We start from the raw sequence: 27,965 nt of genomic DNA, 5'->3' as shown, positions 1-27,965 counted from the left end.
ATGCTCTTGTTGTTTCTGCTTTTGGGCCATGTCTTGTATCTCTTCATGAAGTTCTTGGATTTTCTTTTGGACTCCAAGAAGTAAATGGTCCATCTTTGCTCTGTCACTGTTCAAGTCGCTCTGTAAACTATGGACTTTGTCTTGCTTTTCTTGGAGTTCCACCTTTGCCATTTCAAGGCTTTCTTTTTCTGCTTTCACACAAGATTGATCTCTTTCTAGAATCTCAGTTTCTTCCCGGATCTTTTCTCTGTCTCGTTCCAGTGCCTCTTTTTCTCTCTGGATTTCAGACCTCATGGTATCCAAATCAAGGTTGTCTTTGTTGATTGTTTCTTTTACTGTGTCCAGATATTTGCTTTGCCTGTCTACTGCTTCCTTTTCCGTTTGAAGATCTTGTTTCTCCAGTAGAAGCTCCTCCTTCCAATTCTTTTGAATTTCTTGTTTTTGTAAGATCATGTCCGATTTCATATTGATCAGATCTTCTCTGTGTCTTTGTAACAGTTTGAAGTGTGTGTCAATCGCCAATTTCTGCTCTTCCATTTCTTTTTGCTGAATTTCCAAGTTGGTTGTCTGTTTTTGTGCATGAAGAACATTCTGCTCTATGAATTGCATCTTCATTGCAATGTCTTGACGTGTCTTTTCAGTTAACTCTTTTATTGAGTCTTTCATATTTGTGTTATGTCTCGTCATTTCCATGGCCTCTGCTTCTCTCATCCTTACTTCATACAAATCTCTTTCTAGCATTTTCCTTTCATCCGAGGCCTTTCTTCGCTCGTCGTCAATATCAAGCCTCTCTTGTTCAAGGTGTGCTGTCTCTTCAAAGATTCTGTCCATGATCAATTTAAGCTCCTCCTTCTTATTCATGACATCACTCTTAAGACGGTGAACTTCCTCTTGTTGTCTTATCAGATTTTCCTGCCCAATTTGGAGGTCATCCGCCAATCTTTTGAATTCACTGTCTAGATGCTCTTGTTGTTTCTGCTTTTGGGCCATGTCTCGTATCTCTTCATGAAGTTCTTGGATTTTCTTTTGGACTCCAAGAAGTAAATGGTCCATCTTTGCTCTGTCACTGTTCAAGTCGCTCTGTAAACTATGGACTTTGTCTTGCTTTTCTTGGAGTTCCACCTTTGCCATTTCAAGGCTTTCTTTTTCTGCTTTCACACAAGATTGATCTCTTTCTAGAATCTCAGTTTCTTCCCGGATCTTTTCTCTGTCTCGTTCCAGTGCCTCTTTTTCTCTCTGGATTTCAGACCTCATGGTATCCAAATCAAGGTTGTCTTTGTTGATTGTTTCTTTTACTGTGTCCAGATATTTGCTTTGCCTGTCTACTGCTTCCTTTTCCGTTTGAAGATCTTGTTTCTCCAGTAGAAGCTCCTCCTTCCAATTCTTTTGAATTTCTTGTTTTTGTAAGATCATGTCCGATTTCATATTGATCAGATCTTCTCTGTGTCTTTGTAACAGTTTGAAGTGTGTGTCAATCGCCAATTTCTGCTCTTCCATTTCTTTTTGCTGAATTTCCAAGTTGGTTGTCTGTTTTTGTGCATGAAGAACATTCTGCTCTATGAATTGCATCTTCATTGCAATGTCTTGACGTGTCTTTTCAGTTAACTCTTTTATTGAGTCTTTCATATTTGTGTTATGTCTCGTCATTTCCATGGCCTCTGCTTCTCTCATCCTTACTTCATACAAATCTCTTTCTAGCATTTTCCTTTCATCCGAGGCCTTTCTTCGCTCGTCGTCAATATCAAGCCTCTCTTGTTCAAGGTGTGCTGTCTCTTCAAAGATTCTGTCCATGATCAATTTAAGCTCCTCCTTCTTATTCATGACATCACTCTTAAGACGGTGAACTTCCTCTTGTTGTCTTATCAGATTTTCCTGCCCAATTTGGAGGTCATCCGCCAATCTTTTGAATTCACTGTCTAGATGCTCTTGTTGTTTCTGCTTTTGGGCCATGTCTTGTATCTCTTCATGAAGTTCTTGGATTTTCTTTTGGACTCCAAGAAGTAAATGGTCCATCTTTGCTCTGTCACTGTTCAAGTCGCTCTGTAAACTATGGACTTTGTCTTGCTTTTCTTGGAGTTCCACCTTTGCCATTTCAAGGCTTTCTTTTTCTGCTTTCACACAAGATTGATCTCTTTCTAGAATCTCAGTTTCTTCCCGGATCTTTTCTCTGTCTCGTTCCAGTGCCTCTTTTTCTCTCTGGATTTCAGACCTCATGGTATCCAAATCAAGGTTGTCTTTGTTGATTGTTTCTTTTACTGTGTCCAGATATTTGCTTTGCCTGTCTACTGCTTCCTTTTCCGTTTGAAGATCTTGTTTCTCCAGTAGAAGCTCCTCCTTCCAATTCTTTTGAATTTCTTGTTTTTGTAAGATCATGTCCGATTTCATATTGATCAGATCTTCTCTGTGTCTTTGTAACAGTTTGAAGTGTGTGTCAATCGCCAATTTCTGCTCTTCCATTTCTTTTTGCTGAATTTCCAAGTTGGTTGTCTGTTTTTGTGCATGAAGAACATTCTGCTCTATGAATTGCATCTTCATTGCAATGTCTTGACGTGTCTTTTCAGTTAACTCTTTTATTGAGTCTTTCATATTTGTGTTATGTCTCGTCATTTCCATGGCCTCTGCTTCTCTCATCCTTACTTCATACAAATCTCTTTCTAGCATTTTCCTTTCATCCGAGGCCTTTCTTCGCTCGTCGTCAATATCAAGCCTCTCTTGTTCAAGGTGTGCTGTCTCTTCAAAGATTCTGTCCATGATCAATTTAAGCTCCTCCTTCTTATTCATGACATCACTCTTAAGACGGTGAACTTCCTCTTGTTGTCTTATCAGATTTTCCTGCCCAATTTGGAGGTCATCCACCAATCTTTTGAATTCACTGTCTAGATGCTCTTGTTGTTTCTGTTTTTGGGCCATGTCTCGTATCTCTTCATGAAGTTCTTGGATTTTCTTTTGGACTCCAAGAAGTAAATGGTCCATCTTTGCTCTGTCACTGTTCAAGTCGCTCTCTAAACTATGGACTTTGTCTTGCTTTTCTTGGAGTTCCACCTTTGCCATTTCAAGGCTTTCTTTTTCTGCTTTCACACAAGATTGATCTCTTTCTAGAATCTCAGTTTCTTCCCGGATCTTTTCTCTGTCTCGTTCCAGTGCCTCTTTTTCTCTCTGGATTTCAGACCTCATGGTATCCAAATCAAGGTTGTCTTTGTTGATTGTTTCTTTTACTGTGTCCAGATATTTGCTTTGCCTGTCTACTGCTTCCTTTTCCGTTTGAAGATCTTGTTTCTCCAGTAGAAGCTCCTCCTTCCAATTCTTTTGAATTTCTTGTTTTTGTAAGATCATGTCCGATTTCATATTGATCAGATCTTCTCTGTGTCTTTGTAGCAGTTTGAAGTGTGTGTCAATCGCCAATTTCTGCTCTTCCATTTCTTTTTGCTGAATTTCCAAGTTGGTTGTCTGTTTTTGTGCATGAAGAACATTCTGCTCTATGAATTGCATCTTCATTGCAATGTCTTGACGTGTCTTTTCAGTTAACTCTTTTATTGAGTCTTTCATATTTGTGTTATGTCTCGTCATTTCCATGGCCTCTGCTTCTCTCATCCTTACTTCATACAAATCTCTTTCTAGCATTTTCCTTTCATCCGAGGCCTTTCTTCGCTCGTCGTCAATATCAAGCCTCTCTTGTTCAAGGTGTGCTGTCTCTTCAAAGATTCTGTCCATGATCAATTTAAGCTCCTCCTTCTTATTCATGACATCACTCTTAAGACGGTGAACTTCCTCTTGTTGTCTTATCAGATTTTCCTGCCCAATTTGGAGGTCATCCGCCAATCTTTTGAATTCACTGTCTAGATGCTCTTGTTGTTTCTGCTTTTGGGCCATGTCTCGTATCTCTTCATGAAGTTCTTGGATTTTCTTTTGGACTCCAAGAAGTAAATGGTCCATCTTTGCTCTGTCACTGTTCAAGTCGCTCTGTAAACTATGGACTTTGTCTTGCTTTTCTTGGAGTTCCACCTTTGCCATTTCAAGGCTTTCTTTTTCTGCTTTCACACAAGATTGATCTCTTTCTAGAATCTCAGTTTCTTCCCGGATCTTTTCTCTGTCTCGTTCCAGTGCCTCTTTTTCTCTCTGGATTTCAGACCTCATGGTATCCAAATCAAGGTTGTCTTTGTTGATTGTTTCTTTTACTGTGTCCAGATATTTGCTTTGCCTGTCTACTGCTTCCTTTTCCGTTTGAAGATCTTGTTTCTCCAGTAGAAGCTCCTCCTTCCAATTCTTTTGAATTTCTTGTTTTTGTAAGATCATGTCAGATTTCATATTGATCAGATCTTCTCTGTGTCTTTGTAACAGTTTGAAGTGTGTGTCAATCGCCAATTTCTGCTCTTCCATTTCTTTTTGCTGAATTTCCAAGTTGGTTGTCTGTTTTTGTGCATGAAGAACATTCTGCTCTATGAATTGCATCTTCATTGCAATGTCTTGACGTGTCTTTTCAGTTAACTCTTTTATTGAGTCTTTCATATTTGTGTTATGTCTCGTCATTTCCATGGCCTCTGCTTCTCTCATCCTTACTTCATACAAATCTCTTTCTAGCATTTTCCTTTCATCCGAGGCCTTTCTTCGCTCGTCGTCAATATCAAGCCTCTCTTGTTCAAGGTGTGCTGTCTCTTCAAAGATTCTGTCCATGATCAATTTAAGCTCCTCCTTCTTATTCATGACATCACTCTTAAGACGGTGAACTTCCTCTTGTTGTCTTATCAGATTTTCCTGCCCAATTTGGAGGTCATCCGCCAATCTTTTGAATTCACTGTCTAGATGCTCTTGTTGTTTCTGTTTTTGGGCCATGTCTCGTATCTCTTCATGAAGTTCTTGGATTTTCTTTTGGACTCCAAGAAGTAAATGGTCCATCTTTGCTCTGTCACTGTTCAAGTCGCTCTGTAAACTATGGACTTTGTCTTGCTTTTCTTGGAGTTCCACCTTTGCCATTTCAAGGCTTTCTTTTTCTGCTTTCACACAAGATTGATCTCTTTCTAGAATCTCAGTTTCTTCCCGGATCTTTTCTCTGTCTCGTTCCAGTGCCTCTTTTTCTCTCTGGATTTCAGACCTCATGGTATCCAAATCAAGGTTGTCTTTGTTGATTGTTTCTTTTACTGTGTCCAGATATTTGCTTTGCCTGTCTACTGCTTCCTTTTCCGTTTGAAGATCTTGTTTCTCCAGTAGAAGCTCCTCCTTCCAATTCTTTTGAATTTCTTGTTTTTGTAAGATCATGTCAGATTTCATATTGATCAGATCTTCTCTGTGTCTTTGTAACAGTTTGAAGTGTGTGTCAATCGCCAATTTCTGCTCTTCCATTTCTTTTTGCTGAATTTCCAAGTTGGTTGTCTGTTTTTGTGCATGAAGAACATTCTGCTCTATGAATTGCATCTTCATTGCAATGTCTTGACGTGTCTTTTCAGTTAACTCTTTTATTGAGTCTTTCATATTTGTGTTATGTCTCGTCAATTCCATGGCCTCTGCTTCTCTCATCCTTACTTCATACAAATCTCTTTCTAGCATTTTCCTTTCATCCGAGGCCTTTCTTCGCTCGTCGTCAATATCAAGCCTCTCTTGTTCAAGGTGTGCTGTCTCTTCAAAGATTCTGTCCATGATCAATTTAAGCTCCTCCTTCTTATTCATGACATCACTCTTAAGACGGTGAACTTCCTCTTGTTGTCTTATCAGATTTTCCTGCCCAATTTGGAGGTCATCCGCCAATCTTTTGAATTCACTGTCTAGATGCTCTTGTTGTTTCTGCTTTTGGGCCATGTCTCGTATCTCTTCATGAAGTTCTTGGATTTTCTTTTGGACTCCAAGAAGTAAATGGTCCATCTTTGCTCTGTCACTGTTCAAGTCGCTCTGTGAATTATGGACTTTGTCTTGCTTTTCTTGGAGTTCCACCTTTGCCATTTCAAGGCTTTCTTTTTCTGCTTTCACACAAGATTGATCTCTTTCTAGAATCTCAGTTTCTTCCCGGATCTTTTCTCTGTCTCGTTCCAGTGCCTCTTTTTCTCTCTGGATTTCAGACCTCATGGTATCCAAATCAAGGTTGTCTTTGTTGATTGTTTCTTTTACTGTGTCCAGATATTTGCTTTGCCTGTCTACTGCTTCCTTTTCCGTTTGAAGATCTTGTTTCTCCAGTAGAAGCTCCTCCTTCCAATTCTTTTGAATTTCTTGTTTTTGTAAGATCATGTCCGATTTCATATTGATCAGATCTTCTCTGTGTCTTTGTAGCAGTTGGAAGTGTGTGTCAATCGCCAATTTCTGCTCTTCCATTTCTTTTTGCTGAATTTCCAAGTTGGTTGTCTGTTTTTGTGCATGAAGAACATTCTGCTCTATGAATTGCATCTTCATTGCAATGTCTTGACGTGTCTTTTCAGTTAACTCTTTTATTGAGTCTTTCATATTTGTGTTATGTCTCGTCATTTCCATGGCCTCTGCTTCTCTCATCCTTACTTCATACAAATCTCTTTCTAGCATTTTCCTTTCATCCGAGGCCTTTCTTCGCTCGTCGTCAATATCAAGCCTCTCTTGTTCAAGGTGTGCTGTCTCTTCAAAGATTCTGTCCATGATCAATTTAAGCTCCTCCTTCTTATTCATGACATCACTCTTAAGACGGTGAACTTCCTCTTGTTGTCTTATCAGATTTTCCTGCCCAATTTGGAGGTCATCCACCAATCTTTTGAATTCACTGTCTAGATGCTCTTGTTGTTTCTGTTTTTGGGCCATGTCTCGTATCTCTTCATGAAGTTCTTGGATTTTCTTTTGGACTCCAAGAAGTAAATGGTCCATCTTTGCTCTGTCACTGTTCAAGTCGCTCTGTAAACTATGGACTTTGTCTTGCTTTTCTTGGAGTTCCACCTTTGCCATTTCAAGGCTTTCTTTTTCTGCTTTCACACAAGATTGATCTCTTTCTAGAATCTCAGTTTCTTCCCGGATCTTTTCTCTGTCTCGTTCCAGTGCCTCTTTTTCTCTCTGGATTTCAGACCTCATGGTATCCAAATCAAGGTTGTCTTTGTTGATTGTTTCTTTTACTGTGTCCAGATATTTGCTTTGCCTGTCTACTGCTTCCTTTTCCGTTTGAAGATCTTGTTTCTCCAGTAGAAGCTCCTCCTTCCAATTCTTTTGAATTTCTTGTTTTTGTAAGATCATGTCCGATTTCATATTGATCAGATCTTCTCTGTGTCTTTGTAACAGTTTGAAGTGTGTGTCAATCGCCAATTTCTGCTCTTCCATTTCTTTTTGCTGAATTTCCAAGTTGGTTGTCTGTTTTTGTGCATGAAGAACATTCTGCTCTATGAATTGCATCTTCATTGCAATGTCTTGACGTGTCTTTTCAGTTAACTCTTTTATTGAGTCTTTCATATTTGTGTTATGTCTCGTCATTTCCATGGCCTCTGCTTCTCTCATCCTTACTTCATACAAATCTCTTTCTAGCATTTTCCTTTCATCCGAGGCCTTTCTTCGCTCGTCGTCAATATCAAGCCTCTCTTGTTCAAGGTGTGCTGTCTCTTCAAAGATTCTGTCCATGATCAATTTAAGCTCCTCCTTCTTATTCATGACATCACTCTTAAGACGGTGAACTTCCTCTTGTTGTCTTATCAGATTTTCCTGCCCAATTTGGAGGTCATCCGCCAATCTTTTGAATTCACTGTCTAGATGCTCTTGTTGTTTCTGCTTTTGGGCCATGTCTCGTATCTCTTCATGAAGTTCTTGGATTTTCTTTTGGACTCCAAGAAGTAAATGGTCCATCTTTGCTCTGTCACTGTTCAAGTCGCTCTGTAAACTATGGACTTTGTCTTGCTTTTCTTGGAGTTCCACCTTTGCCATTTCAAGGCTTTCTTTTTCTGCTTTCACACAAGATTGATCTCTTTCTAGAATCTCAGTTTCTTCCCGGATCTTTTCTCTGTCTCGTTCCAGTGCCTCTTTTTCTCTCTGGATTTCAGACCTCATGGTATCCAAATCAAGGTTGTCTTTGTTGATTGTTTCTTTTACTGTGTCCAGATATTTGCTTTGCCTGTCTACTGCTTCCTTTTCCGTTTGAAGATCTTGTTTCTCCAGTAGAAGCTCCTCCTTCCAATTCTTTTGAATTTCTTGTTTTTGTAAGATCATGTCAGATTTCATATTGATCAGATCTTCTCTGTGTCTTTGTAACAGTTTGAAGTGTGTGTCAATCGCCAATTTCTGCTCTTCCATTTCTTTTTGCTGAATTTCCAAGTTGGTTGTCTGTTTTTGTGCATGAAGAACATTCTGCTCTATGAATTGCATCTTCATTGCAATGTCTTGACGTGTCTTTTCAGTTAACTCTTTTATTGAGTCTTTCATATTTGTGTTATGTCTCGTCATTTCCATGGCCTCTGCTTCTCTCATCCTTACTTCATACAAATCTCTTTCTAGCATTTTCCTTTCATCCGAGGCCTTTCTTCGCTCGTCGTCAATATCAAGCCTCTCTTGTTCAAGGTGTGCTGTCTCTTCAAAGATTCTGTCCATGATCAATTTAAGCTCCTCCTTCTTATTCATGACATCACTCTTAAGACGGTGAACTTCCTCTTGTTGTCTTATCAGATTTTCCTGCCCAATTTGGAGGTCATCCGCCAATCTTTTGAATTCACTGTCTAGATGCTCTTGTTGTTTCTGTTTTTGGGCCATGTCTCGTATCTCTTCATGAAGTTCTTGGATTTTCTTTTGGACTCCAAGAAGTAAATGGTCCATCTTTGCTCTGTCACTGTTCAAGTCGCTCTGTAAACTATGGACTTTGTCTTGCTTTTCTTGGAGTTCCACCTTTGCCATTTCAAGGCTTTCTTTTTCTGCTTTCACACAAGATTGATCTCTTTCTAGAATCTCAGTTTCTTCCCGGATCTTTTCTCTGTCTCGTTCCAGTGCCTCTTTTTCTCTCTGGATTTCAGACCTCATGGTATCCAAATCAAGGTTGTCTTTGTTGATTGTTTCTTTTACTGTGTCCAGATATTTGCTTTGCCTGTCTACTGCTTCCTTTTCCGTTTGAAGATCTTGTTTCTCCAGTAGAAGCTCCTCCTTCCAATTCTTTTGAATTTCTTGTTTTTGTAAGATCATGTCAGATTTCATATTGATCAGATCTTCTCTGTGTCTTTGTAACAGTTTGAAGTGTGTGTCAATCGCCAATTTCTGCTCTTCCATTTCTTTTTGCTGAATTTCCAAGTTGGTTGTCTGTTTTTGTGCATGAAGAACATTCTGCTCTATGAATTGCATCTTCATTGCAATGTCTTGACGTGTCTTTTCAGTTAACTCTTTTATTGAGTCTTTCATATTTGTGTTATGTCTCGTCAATTCCATGGCCTCTGCTTCTCTCATCCTTACTTCATACAAATCTCTTTCTAGCATTTTCCTTTCATCCGAGGCCTTTCTTCGCTCGTCGTCAATATCAAGCCTCTCTTGTTCAAGGTGTGCTGTCTCTTCAAAGATTCTGTCCATGATCAATTTAAGCTCCTCCTTCTTATTCATGACATCACTCTTAAGACGGTGAACTTCCTCTTGTTGTCTCATCAGATTTTCCTGCCCAATTTGGAGGTCATCCGCCAATCTTTTGAATTCACTGTCTAGATGCTCTTGTTGTTTCTGCTTTTGGGCCATGTCTCGTATCTCTTCATGAAGTTCTTGGATTTTCTTTTGGACTCCAAGAAGTAAATGGTCCATCTTTGCTCTGTCACTGTTCAAGTCGCTCTGTGAATTATGGACTTTGTCTTGCTTTTCTTGGAGTTCCACCTTTGCCATTTCAAGGCTTTCTTTTTCTGCTTTCACACAAGATTGATCTCTTTCTAGAATCTCAGTTTCTTCCCGGATCTTTTCTCTGTCTCGTTCCAGTGCCTCTTTTTCTCTCTGGATTTCAGACCTCATGGTATCCAAATCAAGGTTGTCTTTGTTGATTGTTTCTTTTACTGTGTCCAGATATTTGCTTTGCCTGTCTACTGCTTCCTTTTCCGTTTGAAGATCTTGTTTCTCCAGTAGAAGCTCCTCCTTCCAATTCTTTTGAATTTCTTGTTTTTGTAAGATCATGTCCGATTTCATATTGATCAGATCTTCTCTGTGTCTTTGTAGCAGTTGGAAGTGTGTGTCAATCGCCAATTTCTGCTCTTCCATTTCTTTTTGCTGAATTTCCAAGTTGGTTGTCTGTTTTTGTGCATGAAGAACATTCTGCTCTATGAATTGCATCTTCATTGCAATGTCTTGACGTGTCTTTTCAGTTAACTCTTTTATTGAGTCTTTCATATTTGTGTTATGTCTCGTCATTTCCATGGCCTCTGCTTCTCTCATCCTTACTTCATACAAATCTCTTTCTAGCATTTTCCTTTCATCCGAGGCCTTTCTTCGCTCGTCGTCAATATCAAGCCTCTCTTGTTCAAGGTGTGCTGTCTCTTCAAAGATTCTGTCCATGATAAATTTAAGCTCCTCCTTCTTATTCATGACATCACTCTTAAGACGGTGAACTTCCTCTTGTTGTCTTATCAGATTTTCCTGCCCAATTTGGAGGTCATCCGCCAATCTTTTGAATTCACTGTCTAGATGCTCTTGTTGTTTCTGCTTTTGGGCCATGTCTCGTATCTCTTCATGAAGTTCTTGGATTTTCTTTTGGACTCCAAGAAGTAAATGGTCCATCTTTGCTCTGTCACTGTTCAAGTCGCTCTGTGAATTATGGACTTTGTCTTGCTTTTCTTGGAGTTCCACCTTTGCCATTTCAAGGCTTTCTTTTTCTGCTTTCACACAAGATTGATCTCTTTCTAGAATCTCAGTTTCTTCCCGGATCTTTTCTCTGTCTCGTTCCAGTGCCTCTTTTTCTCTCTGGATTTCAGACCTCATGGTATCCAAATCAAGGTTGTCTTTGTTGATTGTTTCTTTTACTGTGTCCAGATATTTGCTTTGCCTGTCTACTGCTTCCTTTTCCGTTTGAAGATCTTGTTTCTCCAGTAGAAGCTCCTCCTTCCAATTCTTTTGAATTTCTTGTTTTTGTAAGATCATGTCCGATTTCATATTGATCAGATCTTCTCTGTGTCTTTGTAACAGTTTGAAGTGTGTGTCAATCGCCAATTTCTGCTCTTCCATTTCTTTTTGCTGAATTTCCAAGTTGGTTGTCTGTTTTTGTGCATGAAGAACATTCTGCTCTATGAATTGCATCTTCATTGCAATGTCTTGACGTGTCTTTTCAGTTAACTCTTTTATTGAGTCTTTCATATTTGTGTTATGTCTCGTCAATTCCATGGCCTCTGCTTCTCTCATCCTTACTTCATACAAATCTCTTTCTAGCATTTTCCTTTCATCCGAGGCCTTTCTTCGCTCGTCGTCAATATCAAGCCTCTCTTGTTCAAGGTGTGCTGTCTCTTCAAAGATTCTGTCCATGATCAATTTAAGCTCCTCCTTCTTATTCATGACATCACTCTTAAGACGGTGAACTTCCTCTTGTTGTCTTATCAGATTTTCCTGCCCAATTTGGAGGTCATCCGCCAATCTTTTGAATTCACTGTCTAGATGCTCTTGTTGTTTCTGCTTTTGGGCCATGTCTCGTATCTCTTCATGAAGTTCTTGGATATTCTTTTGGACTCCAAGAAGTAAATGGTCCATCTTTGCTCTGTCACTGTTCAAGTCGCTCTGTGAATTATGGACTTTGTCTTGCTTTTCTTGGAGTTCCACCTTTGCCATTTCAAGGCTTTCTTTTTCTGCTTTCACACAAGATTGATCTCTTTCTAGAATCTCAGTTTCTTCCCGGATCTTTTCTCTGTCTCGTTCCAGTGCCTCTTTTTCTCTCTGGATTTCAGACCTCATGGTATCCAAATCAAGGTTGTCTTTGTTGATTGTTTCTTTTACTGTGTCCAGATATTTGCTTTGCCTGTCTACTGCTTCCTTTTCCGTTTGAAGATCTTGTTTCTCCAGTAGAAGCTCCTCCTTCCAATTCTTTTGAATTTCTTGTTTTTGTAAGATCATGTCCGATTTCATATTGATCAGATCTTCTCTGTGTCTTTGTAACAGTTTGAAGTGTGTGTCAATCGCCAATTTCTGCTCTTCCATTTCTTTTTGCTGAATTTCCAAGTTGGTTGTCTGTTTTTGTGCATGAAGAACATTCTGCTCTATGAATTGCATCTTCATTGCAATGTCTTGACGTGTCTTTTCAGTTAACTCTTTTATTGAGTCTTTCATATTTGTGTTATGTCTCGTCAATTCCATGGCCTCTGCTTCTCTCATCCTTACTTCATACAAATCTCTTTCTAGCATTTTCCTTTCATCCGAGGCCTTTCTTCGCTCGTCGTCAATATCAAGCCTCTCTTGTTCAAGGTGTGCTGTCTCTTCAAAGATTCTGTCCATGATCAATTTAAGCTCCTCCTTCTTATTCATGACATCACTCTTAAGACGGTGAACTTCCTCTTGTTGTCTTATCAGATTTTCCTGCCCAATTTGGAGGTCATCCGCCAATCTTTTGAATTCACTGTCTAGATGCTCTTGTTGTTTCTGTTTTTGGGCCATGTCTCGTATCTCTTCATGAAGTTCTTGGATTTTCTTTTGGACTCCAAGAAGTAAATGGTCCATCTTTGCTCTGTCACTGTTCAAGTCGCTCTGTAAACTATGGACTTTGTCTTGCTTTTCTTGGAGTTCCACCTTTGCCATTTCAAGGCTTTCTTTTTCTGCCTTCACACAAGATTGATCTCTTTCTAGAATCTCAGTTTCTTCCCGGATCTTTTCTCTGTCTCGTTCCAGTGCCTCTTTTTCTCTCTGGATTTCAGACCTCATGGTATCCAAATCAAGGTTGTCTTTGTTGATTGTTTCTTTTACTGTGTCCAGATATTTGCTTTGCCTGTCTACTGCTTCCTTTTCCGTTTGAAGATCTTGTTTCTCCAGTAGAAGCTCCTCCTTCCAATTCTTTTGAATTTCTTGTTTTTGTAAGATCATGTCCGATTTCATATTGATCAGATCTTCTCTGTGTCTTTGTAACAGTTTGAAGTGTGTGTCAATCGCCAATTTCTGCTCTTCCATTTCTTTTTGCTGAATTTCCAAGTTGGTTGTCTGTTTTTGTGCATGAAGAACATTCTGCTCTATGAATTGCATCTTCATTGCAATGTCTTGACGTGTCTTTTCAGTTAACTCTTTTATTGAGTCTTTCATATTTGTGTTATGTCTCGTCAATTCCATGGCCTCTGCTTCTCTCATCCTTACTTCATACAAATCTCTTTCTAGCATTTTCCTTTCATCCGAGGCCTTTCTTCGCTCGTCGTCAATATCAAGCCTCTCTTGTTCAAGGTGTGCTGTCTCTTCAAAGATTCTGTCCATGATCAATTTAAGCTCCTCCTTCTTATTCATGACATCACTCTTAAGACGGTGAACTTCCTCTTGTTGTCTTATCAGATTTTCCTGCCCAATTTGGAGGTCATCCGCCAATCTTTTGAATTCACTGTCTAGATGCTCTTGTTGTTTCTGCTTTTGGGCCATGTCTCGTATCTCTTCATGAAGTTCTTGGATTTTCTTTTGGACTCCAAGAAGTAAATGGTCCATCTTTGCTCTGTCACTGTTCAAGTCGCTCTGTAAACTATGGACTTTGTCTTGCTTTTCTTGGAGTTCCACCTTTGCCATTTCAAGGCTTTCTTTTTCTGCTTTCACACAAGATTGATCTCTTTCTAGAATCTCAGTTTCTTCCCGGATCTTTTCTCTGTCTCGTTCCAGTGCCTCTTTTTCTCTCTGGATTTCAGACCTCATGGTATCCAAATCAAGGTTGTCTTTGTTGATTGTTTCTTTTACTGTGTCCAGATATTTGCTTTGCCTGTCTACTGCTTCCTTTTCCATTTGAAGATCTTGTTTCTCCAGTAGAAGCTCCTCCTTCCAATTCTTTTGAATTTCTCGTTTTTGTAAGATCATGTCCGATTTCATATTGATCAGATCTTCTCTGTGTCTTTGTAACAATTTGAAGTGTGTGTCAATCGCCAATTTCTGCTCTTCCATTTCTTTTTGCTGAATTTCCAAGTTGGTTGTCTGTTTTTGTGCATGAAGAACATTCTGCTCTATGAATTGCATCTTCATTGCAATGTCTTGACGTGTCTTTTCAGTTAACTCTTTTATTGAGTCTTTCATATTTGTGTTACGTCTCGTCATTTCCATGGCCTCTGCTTCTCTCATCCTTACTTCATACAAATCTCTTTCTAGCATTTTCCTTTCATCCGAGGCCTTTCTTCGCTCGTCGTCAATATCAAGCCTCTCTTGTTCAAGGTGTGCTGTCTCTTCAAAGATTCTGTCCATGATCAATTTAAGCTCCTCCTTCTTATTCATGACATCACTCTTAAGACGGTGAACTTCCTCTTGTTGTCTTATCAGATTTTCCTGCCCAATTTGGAGGTCATCCGCCAATCTTTTGAATTCACTGTCTAGATGCTCTTGTTGTTTCTGCTTTTGGGCCATGTCTCGTATCTCTTCATGAAGTTCTTGGATTTTCTTTTGGACTCCAAGAAGTAAATGGTCCATCTTTGCTCTGTCACTGTTCAAGTCGCTCTGTGAACTATGGACTTTGTCTTGCTTTTCTTGGAGTTCCACCTTTGCCATTTCAAGGCTTTCTTTTTCTGCTTTCACACAAGATTGATCTCTTTCTAGAATCTCAGTTTCTTCCCGGATCTTTTCTCTGTCTCGTTCCAGTGCCTCTTTTTCTCTCTGGATTTCAGACCTCATGGTATCCAAATCAAGGTTGTCTTTGTTGATTGTTTCTTTTACTGTGTCCAGATATTTGCTTTGCCTGTCTACTGCTTCCTTTTCCGTTTGAAGATCTTGTTTCTCCAGTAGAAGCTCCTCCTTCCAATTCTTTTGAATTTCTTGTTTTTGTAAGATCATGTCCGATTTCATATTGATCAGATCTTCTCTGTGTCTTTGTAACAGTTTGAAGTGTGTGTCAATCGCCAATTTCTGCTCTTCCATTTCTTTTTGCTGAATTTCCAAGTTGGTTGTCTGTTTTTGTGCATGAAGAACATTCTGCTCTATGAATTGCATCTTCATTGCAATGTCTTGACGTGTCTTTTCAGTTAACTCTTTTATTGAGTCTTTCATATCTGTGTTATGTCTCGTCATTTCCATGGCCTCTGCTTCTCTCATCCTTACTTCATACAAATCTCTTTCTAGCATTTTCCTTTCATCCGAGGCCTTTCTTCGCTCGTCGTCAATATCAAGCCTCTCTTGTTCAAGGTGTGCTGTCTCTTCAAAGATTCTGTCCATGATCAATTTAAGCTCCTCCTTCTTATTCATGACATCACTCTTAAGACGGTGAACTTCCTCTTGTTGTCTTATCAGATTTTTCTGCCCAATTTGGAGGTCATCCGCCAATCTTTTGAATTCACTGTCTAGATGCTCTTGTTGTTTCTGCTTTTGGGCCATGTCTCGTATCTCTTCATGAAGTTCTTGGATTTTCTTTTGGACTCCAAGAAGTAAATGGTCCATCTTTGCTCTGTCACTGTTCAAGTCGCTCTGTGAACTATGGACTTTGTCTTGCTTTTCTTTGAGTTCCACCTTTGCCATTTCAAGGCTTTCTTTTTCTGCTTTCACACAAGATTGATCTCTTTCTAGAATCTCAGTTTCTTCCCGGATCTTTTCTCTGTCTCGTTCCAGTGCCTCTTTTTCTCTCTGGATTTCAGACCTCATGGTATCCAAATCAAGGTTGTCTTTGTTGATTGTTTCTTTTACTGTGTCCAGATATTTGCTTTGCCTGTCTACTGCTTCCTTTTCCGTTTGAAGATCTTGTTTCTCCAGTAGAAGCTCCTCCTTCCAATTCTTTTGAATTTCTTGTTTTTGTAAGATCATGTCCGATTTCATATTGATCAGATCTTCTCTGTGTCTTTGTAACAGTTTGAAGTGTGTGTCAATCGCCAATTTCTGCTCTTCCATTTCTTTTTGCTGAATTTCCAAGTTGGTTGTCTGTTTTTGTGCATGAAGAACATTCTGCTCTATGAATTGCATCTTCATTGCAATGTCTTGACGTGTCTTTTCAGTTAACTCTTTTATTGAGTCTTTCATATTTGTGTTATGTCTCGTCATTTCCATGGCCTCTGCTTCTCTCATCCTTACTTCATACAAATCTCTTTCTAGCATTTTCCTTTCATCCGAGGCCTTTCTTCGCTCGTCGTCAATATCAAGCCTCTCTTGTTCAAGGTGTGCTGTCTCTTCAAAGATTCTGTCCATGATCAATTTAAGCTCCTCCTTCTTATTCATGACATCACTCTTAAGACGGTGAACTTCCTCTTGTTGTCTTATCAGATTTTCCTGCCCAATTTGGAGGTCATCCGCCAATCTTTTGAATTCACTGTCTAGATGCTCTTGTTGTTTCTGCTTTTGGGCCATGTCTCGTATCTCTTCATGAAGTTCTTGGATTTTCTTTTGGACTCCAAGAAGTAAATGGTCCATCTTTGCTCTGTCACTGTTCAAGTCGCTCTGTGAACTATGGACTTTGTCTTGCTTTTCTTTGAGTTCCACCTTTGCCATTTCAAGGCTTTCTTTTTCTGCTTTCACACAAGATTGATCTCTTTCTAGAATCTCAGTTTCTTCCCGGATCTTTTCTCTGTCTCGTTCCAGTGCCTCTTTTTCTCTCTGGATTTCAGACCTCATGGTATCCAAATCAAGGTTGTCTTTGTTGATTGTTTCTTTTACTGTGTCCAGATATTTGCCTTGCCTGTCTACTGCTTCCTTTTCCGTTTGAAGATCTTGTTTCTCCAGTAGAAGCTCCTCCTTCCAATTCTTTTGAATTTCTTGTTTTTGTAAGATCATGTCCGATTTCATATTGATCAGATCTTCTCTGTGTCTTTGTAACAGTTTGAAGTGTGTGTCAATCGCCAATTTCTGCTCTTCCATTTCTTTTTGCTGAATTTCCAAGTTGGTTGTCTGTTTTTGTGCATGAAGAACATTCTGCTCTATGAATTGCATCTTCATTGCAATGTCTTGACGTGTCTTTTCAGTTAACTCTTTTATTGAGTCTTTCATATTTGTGTTATGTCTCGTCATTTCCATGGCCTCTGCTTCTCTCATCCTTACTTCATACAAATCTCTTTCTAGCATTTTCCTTTCATCCGAGGCCTTTCTTCGCTCGTCGTCAATATCAAGCCTCTCTTGTTCAAGGTGTGCTGTCTCTTCAAAGATTCTGTCCATGATCAATTTAAGCTCCTCCTTCTTATTCATGACATCACTCTTAAGACGGTGAACTTCCTCTTGTTGTCTTATCAGATTTTCCTGCCCAATTTGGAGGTCATCCGCCAATCTTTTGAATTCACTGTCTAGATGCTCTTGTTGTTTCTGCTTTTGGGCCATGTCTCGTATCTCTTCATGAAGTTCTTGGATTTTCTTTTGGACTCCAAGAAGTAAATGGTCCATCTTTGCTCTGTCACTGTTCAAGTCGCTCTGTGAACTATGGACTTTGTCTTGCTTTTCTTTGAGTTCCACCTTTGCCATTTCAAGGCTTTCTTTTTCTGCTTTCACACAAGATTGATCTCTTTCTAGAATCTCAGTTTCTTCCCGGATCTTTTCTCTGTCTCGTTCCAGTGCCTCTTTTTCTCTCTGGATTTCAGACCTCATGGTATCCAAATCAAGGTTGTCTTTGTTGATTGTTTCTTTTACTGTGTCCAGATATTTGCTTTGCCTGTCTACTGCTTCCTTTTCCGTTTGAAGATCTTGTTTCTCCAGTAGAAGCTCCTCCTTCCAATTCTTTTGAATTTCTTGTTTTTGTAAGATCATGTCCGATTTCATATTGATCAGATCTTCTCTGTGTCTTTGTAACAGTTTGAAGTGTGTGTCAATCGCCAATTTCTGCTCTTCCATTTCTTTTTGCTGAATTTCCAAGTTGGTTGTCTGTTTTTGTGCATGAAGAACATTCTGCTCTATGAATTGCATCTTCATTGCAATGTCTTGACGTGTCTTTTCAGTTAACTCTTTTATTGAGTCTTTCATATCTGTGTTATGTCTCGTCATTTCCATGGCCTCTGCTTCTCTCATCCTTACTTCATACAAATCTCTTTCTAGCATTTTCCTTTCATCCGAGGCCTTTCTTCGCTCGTCGTCAATATCAAGCCTCTCTTGTTCAAGGTGTGCTGTCTCTTCAAAGATTCTGTCCATGATCAATTTAAGCTCCTCCTTCTTATTCATGACATCACTCTTAAGACGGTGAACTTCCTCTTGTTGTCTTATCAGATTTTCCTGCCCAATTTGGAGGTCATCCGCCAATCTTTTGAATTCACTGTCTAGATGCTCTTGTTGTTTCTGCTTTTGGGCCATGTCTCGTATCTCTTCATGAAGTTCTTGGATTTTCTTTTGGACTCCAAGAAGTAAATGGTCCATCTTTGCTCTGTCACTGTTCAAGTCGCTCTGTGAACTATGGACTTTGTCTTGCTTTTCTTTGAGTTCCACCTTTGCCATTTCAAGGCTTTCTTTTTCTGCTTTCACACAAGATTGATCTCTTTCTAGAATCTCAGTTTCTTCCCGGATCTTTTCTCTGTCTCGTTCCAGTGCCTCTTTTTCTCTCTGGATTTCAGACCTCATGGTATCCAAATCAAGGTTGTCTTTGTTGATTGTTTCTTTTACTGTGTCCAGATATTTGCTTTGCCTGTCTACTGCTTCCTTTTCCGTTTGAAGATCTTGTTTCTCCAGTAGAAGCTCCTCCTTCCAATTCTTTTGAATTTCTTGTTTTTGTAAGATCATGTCCGATTTCATATTGATCAGATCTTCTCTGTGTCTTTGTAACAGTTTGAAGTGTGTGTCAATCGCCAATTTCTGCTCTTCCATTTCTTTTTGCTGAATTTCCAAGTTGGTTGTCTGTTTTTGTGCATGAAGAACATTCTGCTCTATGAATTGCATCTTCATTGCAATGTCTTGACGTGTCTTTTCAGTTAACTCTTTTATTGAGTCTTTCATATCTGTGTTATGTCTCGTCATTTCCATGGCCTCTGCTTCTCTCATCCTTACTTCATACAAATCTCTTTCTAGCATTTTCCTTTCATCCGAGGCCTTTCTTCGCTCGTCGTCAATATCAAGCCTCTCTTGTTCAAGGTGTGCTGTCTCTTCAAAGATTCTGTCCATGATCAATTTAAGCTCCTCCTTCTTATTCATGACATCACTCTTAAGACGGTGAACTTCCTCTTGTTGTCTTATCAGATTTTCCTGCCCAATTTGGAGGTCATCCGCCAATCTTTTGAATTCACTGTCTAGATGCTCTTGTTGTTTCTGCTTTTGGGCCATGTCTCGTATCTCTTCATGAAGTTCTTGGATTTTCTTTTGGACTCCAAGAAGTAAATGGTCCATCTTTGCTCTGTCACTGTTCAAGTCGCTCTGTGAATTATGGACTTTGTCTTGCTTTTCTTTGAGTTCCACCTTTGCCATTTCAAGGCTTTCTTTTTCTGCTTTCACACAAGATTGATCTCTTTCTAGAATCTCCGTTTCTTCCCGGATCTTTTCTCTGTCTCGTTCCAGTGCCTCTTTTTCTCTCTGGATTTCAGACCTCATGGTATCCAAATCAAGGTTGTCTTTGTTGATTGTTTCTTTTACTGTGTCCAGATATTTGCTTTGCCTGTCTACTGCTTCCTTTTCCGTTTGAAGATCTTGTTTCTCCAGTAGAAGCTCCTCCTTCCAATTCTTTTGAATTTCTTGTTTTTGTAAGATCATGTCCGATTTCATATTGATCAGATCTTCTCTGTGTCTTTGTAGCAGTTTGAAGTGTGTGTCAATCGCCAATTTCTGCTCTTCCATTTCTTTTTGCTGAATTTCCAAGTTGGTTGTCTGTTTTTGTGCATGAAGAACATTCTGCTCTATTAATTGCATCTTCATTGCAATGTCTTGACGTGTCTTTTCAGTTAACTCTTTTATTGAGTCTTTCATATTTGTGTTATGTCTCGTCATTTCCATGGCCTCTGCTTCTCTCATCCTTACTTCATACAAATCTCTTTCTAGCATTTTCCTTTCATCCGAGGCCTTTCTTCGCTCGTCGTCAATATCAAGCCTCTCTTGTTCAAGGTGTGCTGTCTCTTCAAAGATTCTGTCCATGATCAATTTAAGCTCCTCCTTCTTATTCATGACATCACTCTTAAGACGGTGAACTTCCTCTTGTTGTCTTATCAGATTTTTCTGCCCAATTTGGAGGTCATCCGCCAATCTTTTGAATTCACTGTCTAGATGCTCTTGTTGTTTCTGCTTTTGGGCCATGTCTCGTATCTCTTCATGAAGTTCTTGGATTTTCTTTTGGACTCCAAGAAGTAAATGGTCCATCTTTGCTCTGTCACTGTTCAAGTCGCTCTGTGAACTATGGACTTTGTCTTGCTTTTCTTTGAGTTCCACCTTTGCCATTTCAAGGCTTTCTTTTTCTGCTTTCACACAAGATTGATCTCTTTCTAGAATCTCAGTTTCTTCCCGGATCTTTTCTCTGTCTCGTTCCAGTGCCTCTTTTTCTCTCTGGATTTCAGACCTCATGGTATCCAAATCAAGGTTGTCTTTGTTGATTGTTTCTTTTACTGTGTCCAGATATTTGCTTTGCCTGTCTACTGCTTCCTTTTCCGTTTGAAGATCTTGTTTCTCCAGTAGAAGCTCCTCCTTCCAATTCTTTTGAATTTCTTGTTTTTGTAAGATCATGTCCGATTTCATATTGATCAGATCTTCTCTGTGTCTTTGTAACAGTTTGAAGTGTGTGTCAATCGCCAATTTCTGCTCTTCCATTTCTTTTTGCTGAATTTCCAAGTTGGTTGTCTGTTTTTGTGCATGAAGAACATTCTGCTCTATGAATTGCATCTTCATTGCAATGTCTTGACGTGTCTTTTCAGTTAACTCTTTTATTGAGTCTTTCATATTTGTGTTATGTCTCGTCATTTCCATGGCCTCTGCTTCTCTCATCCTTACTTCATACAAATCTCTTTCTAGCATTTTCCTTTCATCCGAGGCCTTTCTTCGCTCGTCGTCAATATCAAGCCTCTCTTGTTCAAGGTGTGCTGTCTCTTCAAAGATTCTGTCCATGATCAATTTAAGCTCCTCCTTCTTATTCATGACATCACTCTTAAGACGGTGAACTTCCTCTTGTTGTCTTATCAGATTTTCCTGCCCAATTTGGAGGTCATCCGCCAATCTTTTGAATTCACTGTCTAGATGCTCTTGTTGTTTCTGCTTTTGGGCCATGTCTCGTATCTCTTCATGAAGTTCTTGGATTTTCTTTTGGACTCCAAGAAGTAAATGGTCCATCTTTGCTCTGTCACTGTTCAAGTCGCTCTGTGAACTATGGACTTTGTCTTGCTTTTCTTTGAGTTCCACCTTTGCCATTTCAAGGCTTTCTTTTTCTGCTTTCACACAAGATTGATCTCTTTCTAGAATCTCAGTTTCTTCCCGGATCTTTTCTCTGTCTCGTTCCAGTGCCTCTTTTTCTCTCTGGATTTCAGACCTCATGGTATCCAAATCAAGGTTGTCTTTGTTGATTGTTTCTTTTACTGTGTCCAGATATTTGCTTTGCCTGTCTACTGCTTCCTTTTCCGTTTGAAGATCTTGTTTCTCCAGTAGAAGCTCCTCCTTCCAATTCTTTTGAATTTCTTGTTTTTGTAAGATCATGTCCGATTTCATATTGATCAGATCTTCTCTGTGTCTTTGTAACAGTTTGAAGTGTGTGTCAATCGCCAATTTCTGCTCTTCCATTTCTTTTTGCTGAATTTCCAAGTTGGTTGTCTGTTTTTGTGCATGAAGAACATTCTGCTCTATGAATTGCATCTTCATTGCAATGTCTTGACGTGTCTTTTCAGTTAACTCTTTTATTGAGTCTTTCATATTTGTGTTATGTCTCGTCATTTCCATGGCCTCTGCTTCTCTCATCCTTACTTCATACAAATCTCTTTCTAGCATTTTCCTTTCATCCGAGGCCTTTCTTCGCTCGTCGTCAATATCAAGCCTCTCTTGTTCAAGGTGTGCTGTCTCTTCAAAGATTCTGTCCATGATCAATTTAAGCTCCTCCTTCTTATTCATGACATCACTCTTAAGACGGTGAACTTCCTCTTGTTGTCTTATCAGATTTTCCTGCCCAATTTGGAGGTCATCCGCCAATCTTTTGAATTCACTGTCTAGATGCTCTTGTTGTTTCTGCTTTTGGGCCATGTCTCGTATCTCTTCATGAAGTTCTTGGATTTTCTTTTGGACTCCAAGAAGTAAATGGTCCATCTTTGCTCTGTCACTGTTCAAGTCGCTCTGTGAACTATGGACTTTGTCTTGCTTTTCTTTGAGTTCCACCTTTGCCATTTCAAGGCTTTCTTTTTCTGCTTTCACACAAGATTGATCTCTTTCTAGAATCTCCGTTTCTTCCCGGATCTTTTCTCTGTCTCGTTCCAGTGCCTCTTTTTCTCTCTGGATTTCAGACCTCATGGTATCCAAATCAAGGTTGTCTTTGTTGATTGTTTCTTTTACTGTGTCCAGATATTTGCTTTGCCTGTCTACTGCTTCCTTTTCCGTTTGAAGATCTTGTTTCTCCAGTAGAAGCTCCTCCTTCCAATTCTTTTGAATTTCTTGTTTTTGTAAGATCATGTCCGATTTCATATTGATCAGATCTTCTCTGTGTCTTTGTAGCAGTTTGAAGTGTGTGTCAATCGCCAATTTCTGCTCTTCCATTTCTTTTTGCTGAATTTCCAAGTTGGTTGTCTGTTTTTGTGCATGAAGAACATTCTGCTCTATGAATTGCATCTTCATTGCAATGTCTTGACGTGTCTTTTCAGTTAACTCTTTTATTGAGTCTTTCATATCTGTGTTATGTCTCGTCATTTCCATGGCCTCTGCTTCTCTCATCCTTACTTCATACAAATCTCTTTCTAGCATTTTCCTTTCATCCGAGGCCTTTCTTCGCTCGTCGTCAATATCAAGCCTCTCTTGTTCAAGGTGTGCTGTCTCTTCAAAGATTCTGTCCATGATCAATTTAAGCTCCTCCTTCTTATTCATGACATCACTCTTAAGACGGTGAACTTCCTCTTGTTGTCTTATCAGATTTTCCTGCCCAATTTGGAGGTCATCCGCCAATCTTTTGAATTCACTGTCTAGATGCTCTTGTTGTTTCTGCTTTTGGGCCATGTCTCGTATCTCTTCATGAAGTTCTTGGATTTTCTTTTGGACTCCAAGAAGTAAATGGTCCATCTTTGCTCTGTCACTGTTCAAGTCGCTCTGTGAACTATGGACTTTGTCTTGCTTTTCTTTGAGTTCCACCTTTGCCATTTCAAGGCTTTCTTTTTCTGCTTTCACACAAGATTGATCTCTTTCTAGAATCTCCGTTTCTTCCCGGATCTTTTCTCTGTCTCGTTCCAGTGCCTCTTTTTCTCTCTGGATTTCAGACCTCATGGTATCCAAATCAAGGTTGTCTTTGTTGATTGTTTCTTTTACTGTGTCCAGATATTTGCTTTGCCTGTCTACTGCTTCCTTTTCCGTTTGAAGATCTTGTTTCTCCAGTAGAAGCTCCTCCTTCCAATTCTTTTGAATTTCTTGTTTTTGTAAGATCATGTCCGATTTCATATTGATCAGATCTTCTCTGTGTCTTTGTAGCAGTTTGAAGTGTGTGTCAATCGCCAATTTCTGCTCTTCCATTTCTTTTTGCTGAATTTCCAAGTTGGTTGTCTGTTTTTGTGCATGAAGAACATTCTGCTCTATTAATTGCATCTTCATTGCAATGTCTTGACGTGTCTTTTCAGTTAACTCTTTTATTGAGTCTTTCATATTTGTGTTATGTCTCGTCATTTCCATGGCCTCTGCTTCTCTCATCCTTACTTCATACAAATCTCTTTCTAGCATTTTCCTTTCATCCGAGGCCTTTCTTCGCTCGTCGTCAATATCAAGCCTCTCTTGTTCAAGGTGTGCTGTCTCTTCAAAGATTCTGTCCATGATCAATTTAAGCTCCTCCTTCTTATTCATGACATCACTCTTAAGACGGTGAACTTCCTCTTGTTGTCTTATCAGATTTTCCTGCCCAATTTGGAGGTCATCCGCCAATCTTTTGAATTCACTGTCTAGATGCTCTTGTTGTTTCTGCTTTTGGGCCATGTCTCGTATCTCTTCATGAAGTTCTTGGATTTTCTTTTGGACTCCAAGAAGTAAATGGTCCATCTTTGCTCTGTCACTGTTCAAGTCGCTCTGTGAACTATGGACTTTGTCTTGCTTTTCTTTGAGTTCCACCTTTGCCATTTCAAGGCTTTCTTTTTCTGCTTTCACACAAGATTGATCTCTTTCTAGAATCTCAGTTTCTTCCCGGATCTTTTCTCTGTCTCGTTCCAGTGCCTCTTTTTCTCTCTGGATTTCAGACCTCATGGTATCCAAATCAAGGTTGTCTTTGTTGATTGTTTCTTTTACTGTGTCCAGATATTTGCTTTGCCTGTCTACTGCTTCCTTTTCCGTTTGAAGATCTTGTTTCTCCAGTAGAAGCTCCTCCTTCCAATTCTTTTGAATTTCTTGTTTTTGTAAGATCATGTCCGATTTCATATTGATCAGATCTTCTCTGTGTCTTTGTAACAGTTTGAAGTGTGTGTCAATCGCCAATTTCTGCTCTTCCATTTCTTTTTGCTGAATTTCCAAGTTGGTTGTCTGTTTTTGTGCATGAAGAACATTCTGCTCTATGAATTGCATCTTCATTGCAATGTCTTGACGTGTCTTTTCAGTTAACTCTTTTATTGAGTCTTTCATATCTGTGTTATGTCTCGTCATTTCCATGGCCTCTGCTTCTCTCATCCTTACTTCATACAAATCTCTTTCTAGCATTTTCCTTTCATCCGAGGCCTTTCTTCGCTCGTCGTCAATATCAAGCCTCTCTTGTTCAAGGTGTGCTGTCTCTTCAAAGATTCTGTCCATGATCAATTTAAGCTCCTCCTTCTTATTCATGACATCACTCTTAAGACGGTGAACTTCCTCTTGTTGTCTTATCAGATTTTCCTGCCCAATTTGGAGGTCATCCGCCAATCTTTTGAATTCACTGTCTAGATGCTCTTGTTGTTTCTGCTTTTGGGCCATGTCTCGTATCTCTTCATGAAGTTCTTGGATTTTCTTTTGGACTTCAAGAATTAAATGGTTCATATTTTCTCTGTCACTGTTCAAGTCCCTCCAAGCTCTTTGCTTTTCTATGAGAAGCTCTGTCCTCCATCTATCTTCAATTTCTTCTGTTTGTATTGCTATTTCTTGTCTTAATGTTACGTGCTCCTCGTTGGGTCTTTGAATTGATTGAAAATAACTCTCCATCTTCATCTTCTGGTTATCAAACTCCTGTTTCTTCTGTTGAAACTGCATTTTAAGGTTTTGTATATCTGCATTTGAATCCCGCAAGATCTCCATATTTGTTTGGTAGTCTTCATTTGTCTTCTTTTTTAGCATTTGTAGATTATCTCTTTGATATTGTATTACACTTGCTGTTCTTATTAGTGCATTGTCTTCCATTCTGGATTCTAAAAGTCCTTTTTCCATCCTATTCCTGTCATTTGCTATTGTTATTTGCTGTTTTTTCATGTCACTTCTCGCCTTTTTGAGAGTTTCCTTCTCTTTTCTGATATTGTCCATAGCAGCTTCGGCCTCTTGTTTCATGTTGTTGACAAATCTTTTTAAATCTTCCACTTTGTCTCTTTCAATTTGTAAAGTATTCCGGCTGGTGTTCAATAATTGTTTATCTCTTTCTATTTCTTGATCCTTAAGTTCTTGTTCCTTCTGTTTCATTCTAAGAACATTCACAAGGTTCCTGTATTCAGACTTTTTCTTTTGAATGTCAAGAGCATTTTCTTGTAGTCTTTTCCTGTGTTCATGTATTTCATTGAGTGCTCTATTAATAATTGCCTGCTTGTTCTTCAGTTCCACCGCTGTCATTTCATGTCCCTGTTTTTCCTCTTCCATCTTTCTTTGGTGACCTGGCAGTATAACCATTAGCTTGTGTATAAAGGACTTCATCAATTCCCCTTCTTCTTTCTCTTTCTTTGTTGTCTCATCTATCTCATTGGATTTGAGTTTCATGATTTGTGTTTGTGCTAATCCCAGCACAGTTTCCCGATTGTGTTCATCTTGTGGTAGCAGTTCAATGTTCAGTTTCACCTGACTTTGTGGTTCTCCCAATTTCTCTTGAACGTATTCAGCCAAGTCCTCTATACCTCCTGCTGTAGGCTCTTGCATTATCTCTACATTTCCACTTTGTGGCACCAGCATTCTTGGTTCTGGCTTCTCTCCGGGGCTCCCTTTTTGCTGTTGCAGATTTACCTTCATAACCTCAGAGTCGTTTATCTTCTCTTTGCTGATTACCTCGATCCTCTGTTCCACACTTTTTTGTGTTTCTTGCTCCAAGGCATCAGTTTCTTTCTGCACTCCAGACAATGACCACATCCTTTTAGCCTCTTGCTCTTTTCTATTGACCTTCCGTAATATCTTTTTGTTTTGTTTTCTATCCACTTCCAGCTCAGACTTCAGTAGTTCCAACTCTCTCATCTCTCTTTTAGTCCTCTCCAAGTGGTCGTCAAGCTCGCTCCTCTTCTTTTGAATGTCCTCCCTTGTGTCACTCAAAATTTGCATCTCAGTTCGGGCCTGTTGTATATTTTTTTCTAAATCAATCTTTTCCATCTGTAACTCCGATTTTAGTTTCTCTATGTTCATCTTCTCAGTCTTGTTCTCGGCTGATAGTGTTTCAATCTCCACTTGTTGTTTCTCCAGATTGACTTTTAGGGTTTTCAGGTTATTCATTTTCATGTTTCCTCTAATTTCCATTTCTCCAAGATCACTCATAACTTTGTTAAATTTTTCCGTGTCTCTTCTTTGTAATTCTATCTTGTCAGCTTCAAGCATCCAAGTCTCTCCTTTACCACTTAGATTCTCAGTGTGTTTTGTGACCAAAATACCATAGCTTTCATCGTTCTTCTTTTCCTTCTCATTTTTCTCCTTTTCCTCAGCCAGCTCCTTCTTTAGACGTTCTAGTTTAATCTTTAGAACCTCTAACTGATCTCTTTCTCGTCTGATCCTTTCCATCCTTTGGTCCAGTTCTCTCCTTCTCTTTTGCGTATTTGTTTGGAGTAATTCCTTTTCTCTTTGAATTTCAACCAACCATATTCCAACTTCCTCTCTTTTTCGTATTTCCCGCTTAAATGACTTATCATTTTCTTTTCTTTTTGTTTCCAACTCTGCCTTCAGTAGCTCCATCTCCCTTGTCTCTCTCTTGATTTGTTGCATTTTATCATCAAGTTCTTGGGTTTGTTTCGTAATACCATCCCTTGCGTTGTTTGTTTCTGTATTCAGCTCTTGTCTTTCTTTCATCAGGCTCTCCCTCTTGGCCTCAACTTGATGTTTCAACATCTCCATTTCCTGTCTTTCAGTTCTGAGACAAGCCCTTATCATTTCAATGTTCTCATTTTGATTGTCCAGAGCAGACTCAGTCTCCATCTTCTGTTTGAGTTGGCCTTGAATTTCCACCATTTCTTTAATTTCTCTGTGTCCTTGGTCTAAATTGGCACTGAATGTAGTTTTCTCATTTGTTTCTTCTTTGGATACAAGTTCAAAAATATCTTGCTCTTCTTTCTCCATGTCTCTTTCATGAAAATGCTGCTTGTCACTTACCACTTTCCTTTCCTGTCTGTGTAGTTCAACTTGCACTAGATATGCCTCATCTCTATTGATATTGGAGTCCATGTCTACGCTCTGCTGACTGATTTCTCTATGGACTATCTGAAGCTCAACGGCTTTCTGGTAAATCATATCAATGACACTTTCTAAGTTTCGTCTCTCTACCTCAATCTTGCAGCTCCAACCCATGAGTTGTGTCTGTTTTACTTGGTTTTCTGCAAACTTAGTCTTAAAACGTAAAGCCATATGTTCAATTTTATTCTTTATTTTTGATATGTTCTCAATCTGCAGCTCCACCAGTACCTTCTTCTGATGTAGTTTCATTTTGAAAATGTCCAATTCATCCCTCTCTCTGAGAGTTTTCTCTCGTCGCTGGTCAAGTTCTCTCTGCTGTTTCCTAA

At 39.2% G+C, this 27,965-nt stretch overlaps 1 protein-coding gene and 12 pseudogenes across 13 annotated transcripts; all 13 read right to left on the bottom strand.

The window, feature by feature from the left end:
- Positions 1-362: 362 nt before the first annotated feature.
- On the bottom strand, positions 363-1,626 carry LOC311354935 (annotated as a pseudogene). The gene has a single exon. The product of its transcript is annotated as an uncharacterized misc_RNA (transcript).
- Positions 1,627-2,282: 656 nt separating this feature from the next.
- On the bottom strand, positions 2,283-3,546 carry LOC311354934 (annotated as a pseudogene). The gene has a single exon. The product of its transcript is annotated as an uncharacterized misc_RNA (transcript).
- Positions 3,547-4,202: 656 nt separating this feature from the next.
- Positions 4,203-5,466, bottom strand: LOC311354933 (annotated as a pseudogene). The gene has a single exon. The product of its transcript is annotated as an uncharacterized misc_RNA (transcript).
- Positions 5,467-6,122: 656 nt separating this feature from the next.
- Positions 6,123-7,386, bottom strand: LOC311354932 (annotated as a pseudogene). The gene has a single exon. The product of its transcript is annotated as an uncharacterized misc_RNA (transcript).
- Positions 7,387-8,042: 656 nt separating this feature from the next.
- On the bottom strand, positions 8,043-9,306 carry LOC311354931 (annotated as a pseudogene). The gene has a single exon. The product of its transcript is annotated as an uncharacterized misc_RNA (transcript).
- Positions 9,307-9,962: 656 nt separating this feature from the next.
- Positions 9,963-11,226, bottom strand: LOC311354930 (annotated as a pseudogene). Its single transcript has one exon. The product of its transcript is annotated as an uncharacterized misc_RNA (transcript).
- Positions 11,227-11,882: 656 nt separating this feature from the next.
- On the bottom strand, positions 11,883-13,146 carry LOC311354929 (annotated as a pseudogene). The gene has a single exon. The product of its transcript is annotated as an uncharacterized misc_RNA (transcript).
- Positions 13,147-14,762: 1,616 nt separating this feature from the next.
- LOC311354927 lies at positions 14,763-16,026 on the bottom strand (annotated as a pseudogene). Its single transcript has one exon. The product of its transcript is annotated as an uncharacterized misc_RNA (transcript).
- Positions 16,027-16,682: 656 nt separating this feature from the next.
- On the bottom strand, positions 16,683-17,946 carry LOC311354926 (annotated as a pseudogene). The gene has a single exon. The product of its transcript is annotated as an uncharacterized misc_RNA (transcript).
- A 656-nt stretch (positions 17,947-18,602) lies between these two features.
- On the bottom strand, positions 18,603-19,866 carry LOC311354925 (annotated as a pseudogene). Its single transcript has one exon. The product of its transcript is annotated as an uncharacterized misc_RNA (transcript).
- Positions 19,867-21,482: 1,616 nt separating this feature from the next.
- Positions 21,483-22,746, bottom strand: LOC311354924 (annotated as a pseudogene). The gene has a single exon. The product of its transcript is annotated as an uncharacterized misc_RNA (transcript).
- Positions 22,747-23,402: 656 nt separating this feature from the next.
- LOC311354923 lies at positions 23,403-24,666 on the bottom strand (annotated as a pseudogene). Its single transcript has one exon. The product of its transcript is annotated as an uncharacterized misc_RNA (transcript).
- Positions 24,667-24,956: 290 nt separating this feature from the next.
- On the bottom strand, positions 24,957-27,821 carry LOC311354456 (uncharacterized protein; the record flags this gene model as incomplete). Its single annotated transcript, XM_084474258.1, has 2 exons — positions 26,215-27,821; positions 24,957-25,031 (listed from the first exon to the last, which is right to left on the bottom strand). The coding sequence occupies exons 1-2, from the start codon at positions 27,808-27,810 to the stop codon at positions 24,957-24,959; spliced, it is 1,671 nt and encodes a 556-aa protein (XP_084330384.1). The 5' UTR covers positions 27,811-27,821.
- Positions 27,822-27,965: the final 144 nt, after the last annotated feature.

This window comes from Micromesistius poutassou (assembly GCF_964030765.1).
Source record: "Micromesistius poutassou genome assembly, chromosome: 10".
NCBI classification, from domain to species: Eukaryota; Metazoa; Chordata; class Actinopteri; order Gadiformes; family Gadidae; genus Micromesistius; species Micromesistius poutassou.
Note: the sequence above shows the minus strand (reverse complement) of the source record. Positions and strands in the feature narration are given on the sequence as shown.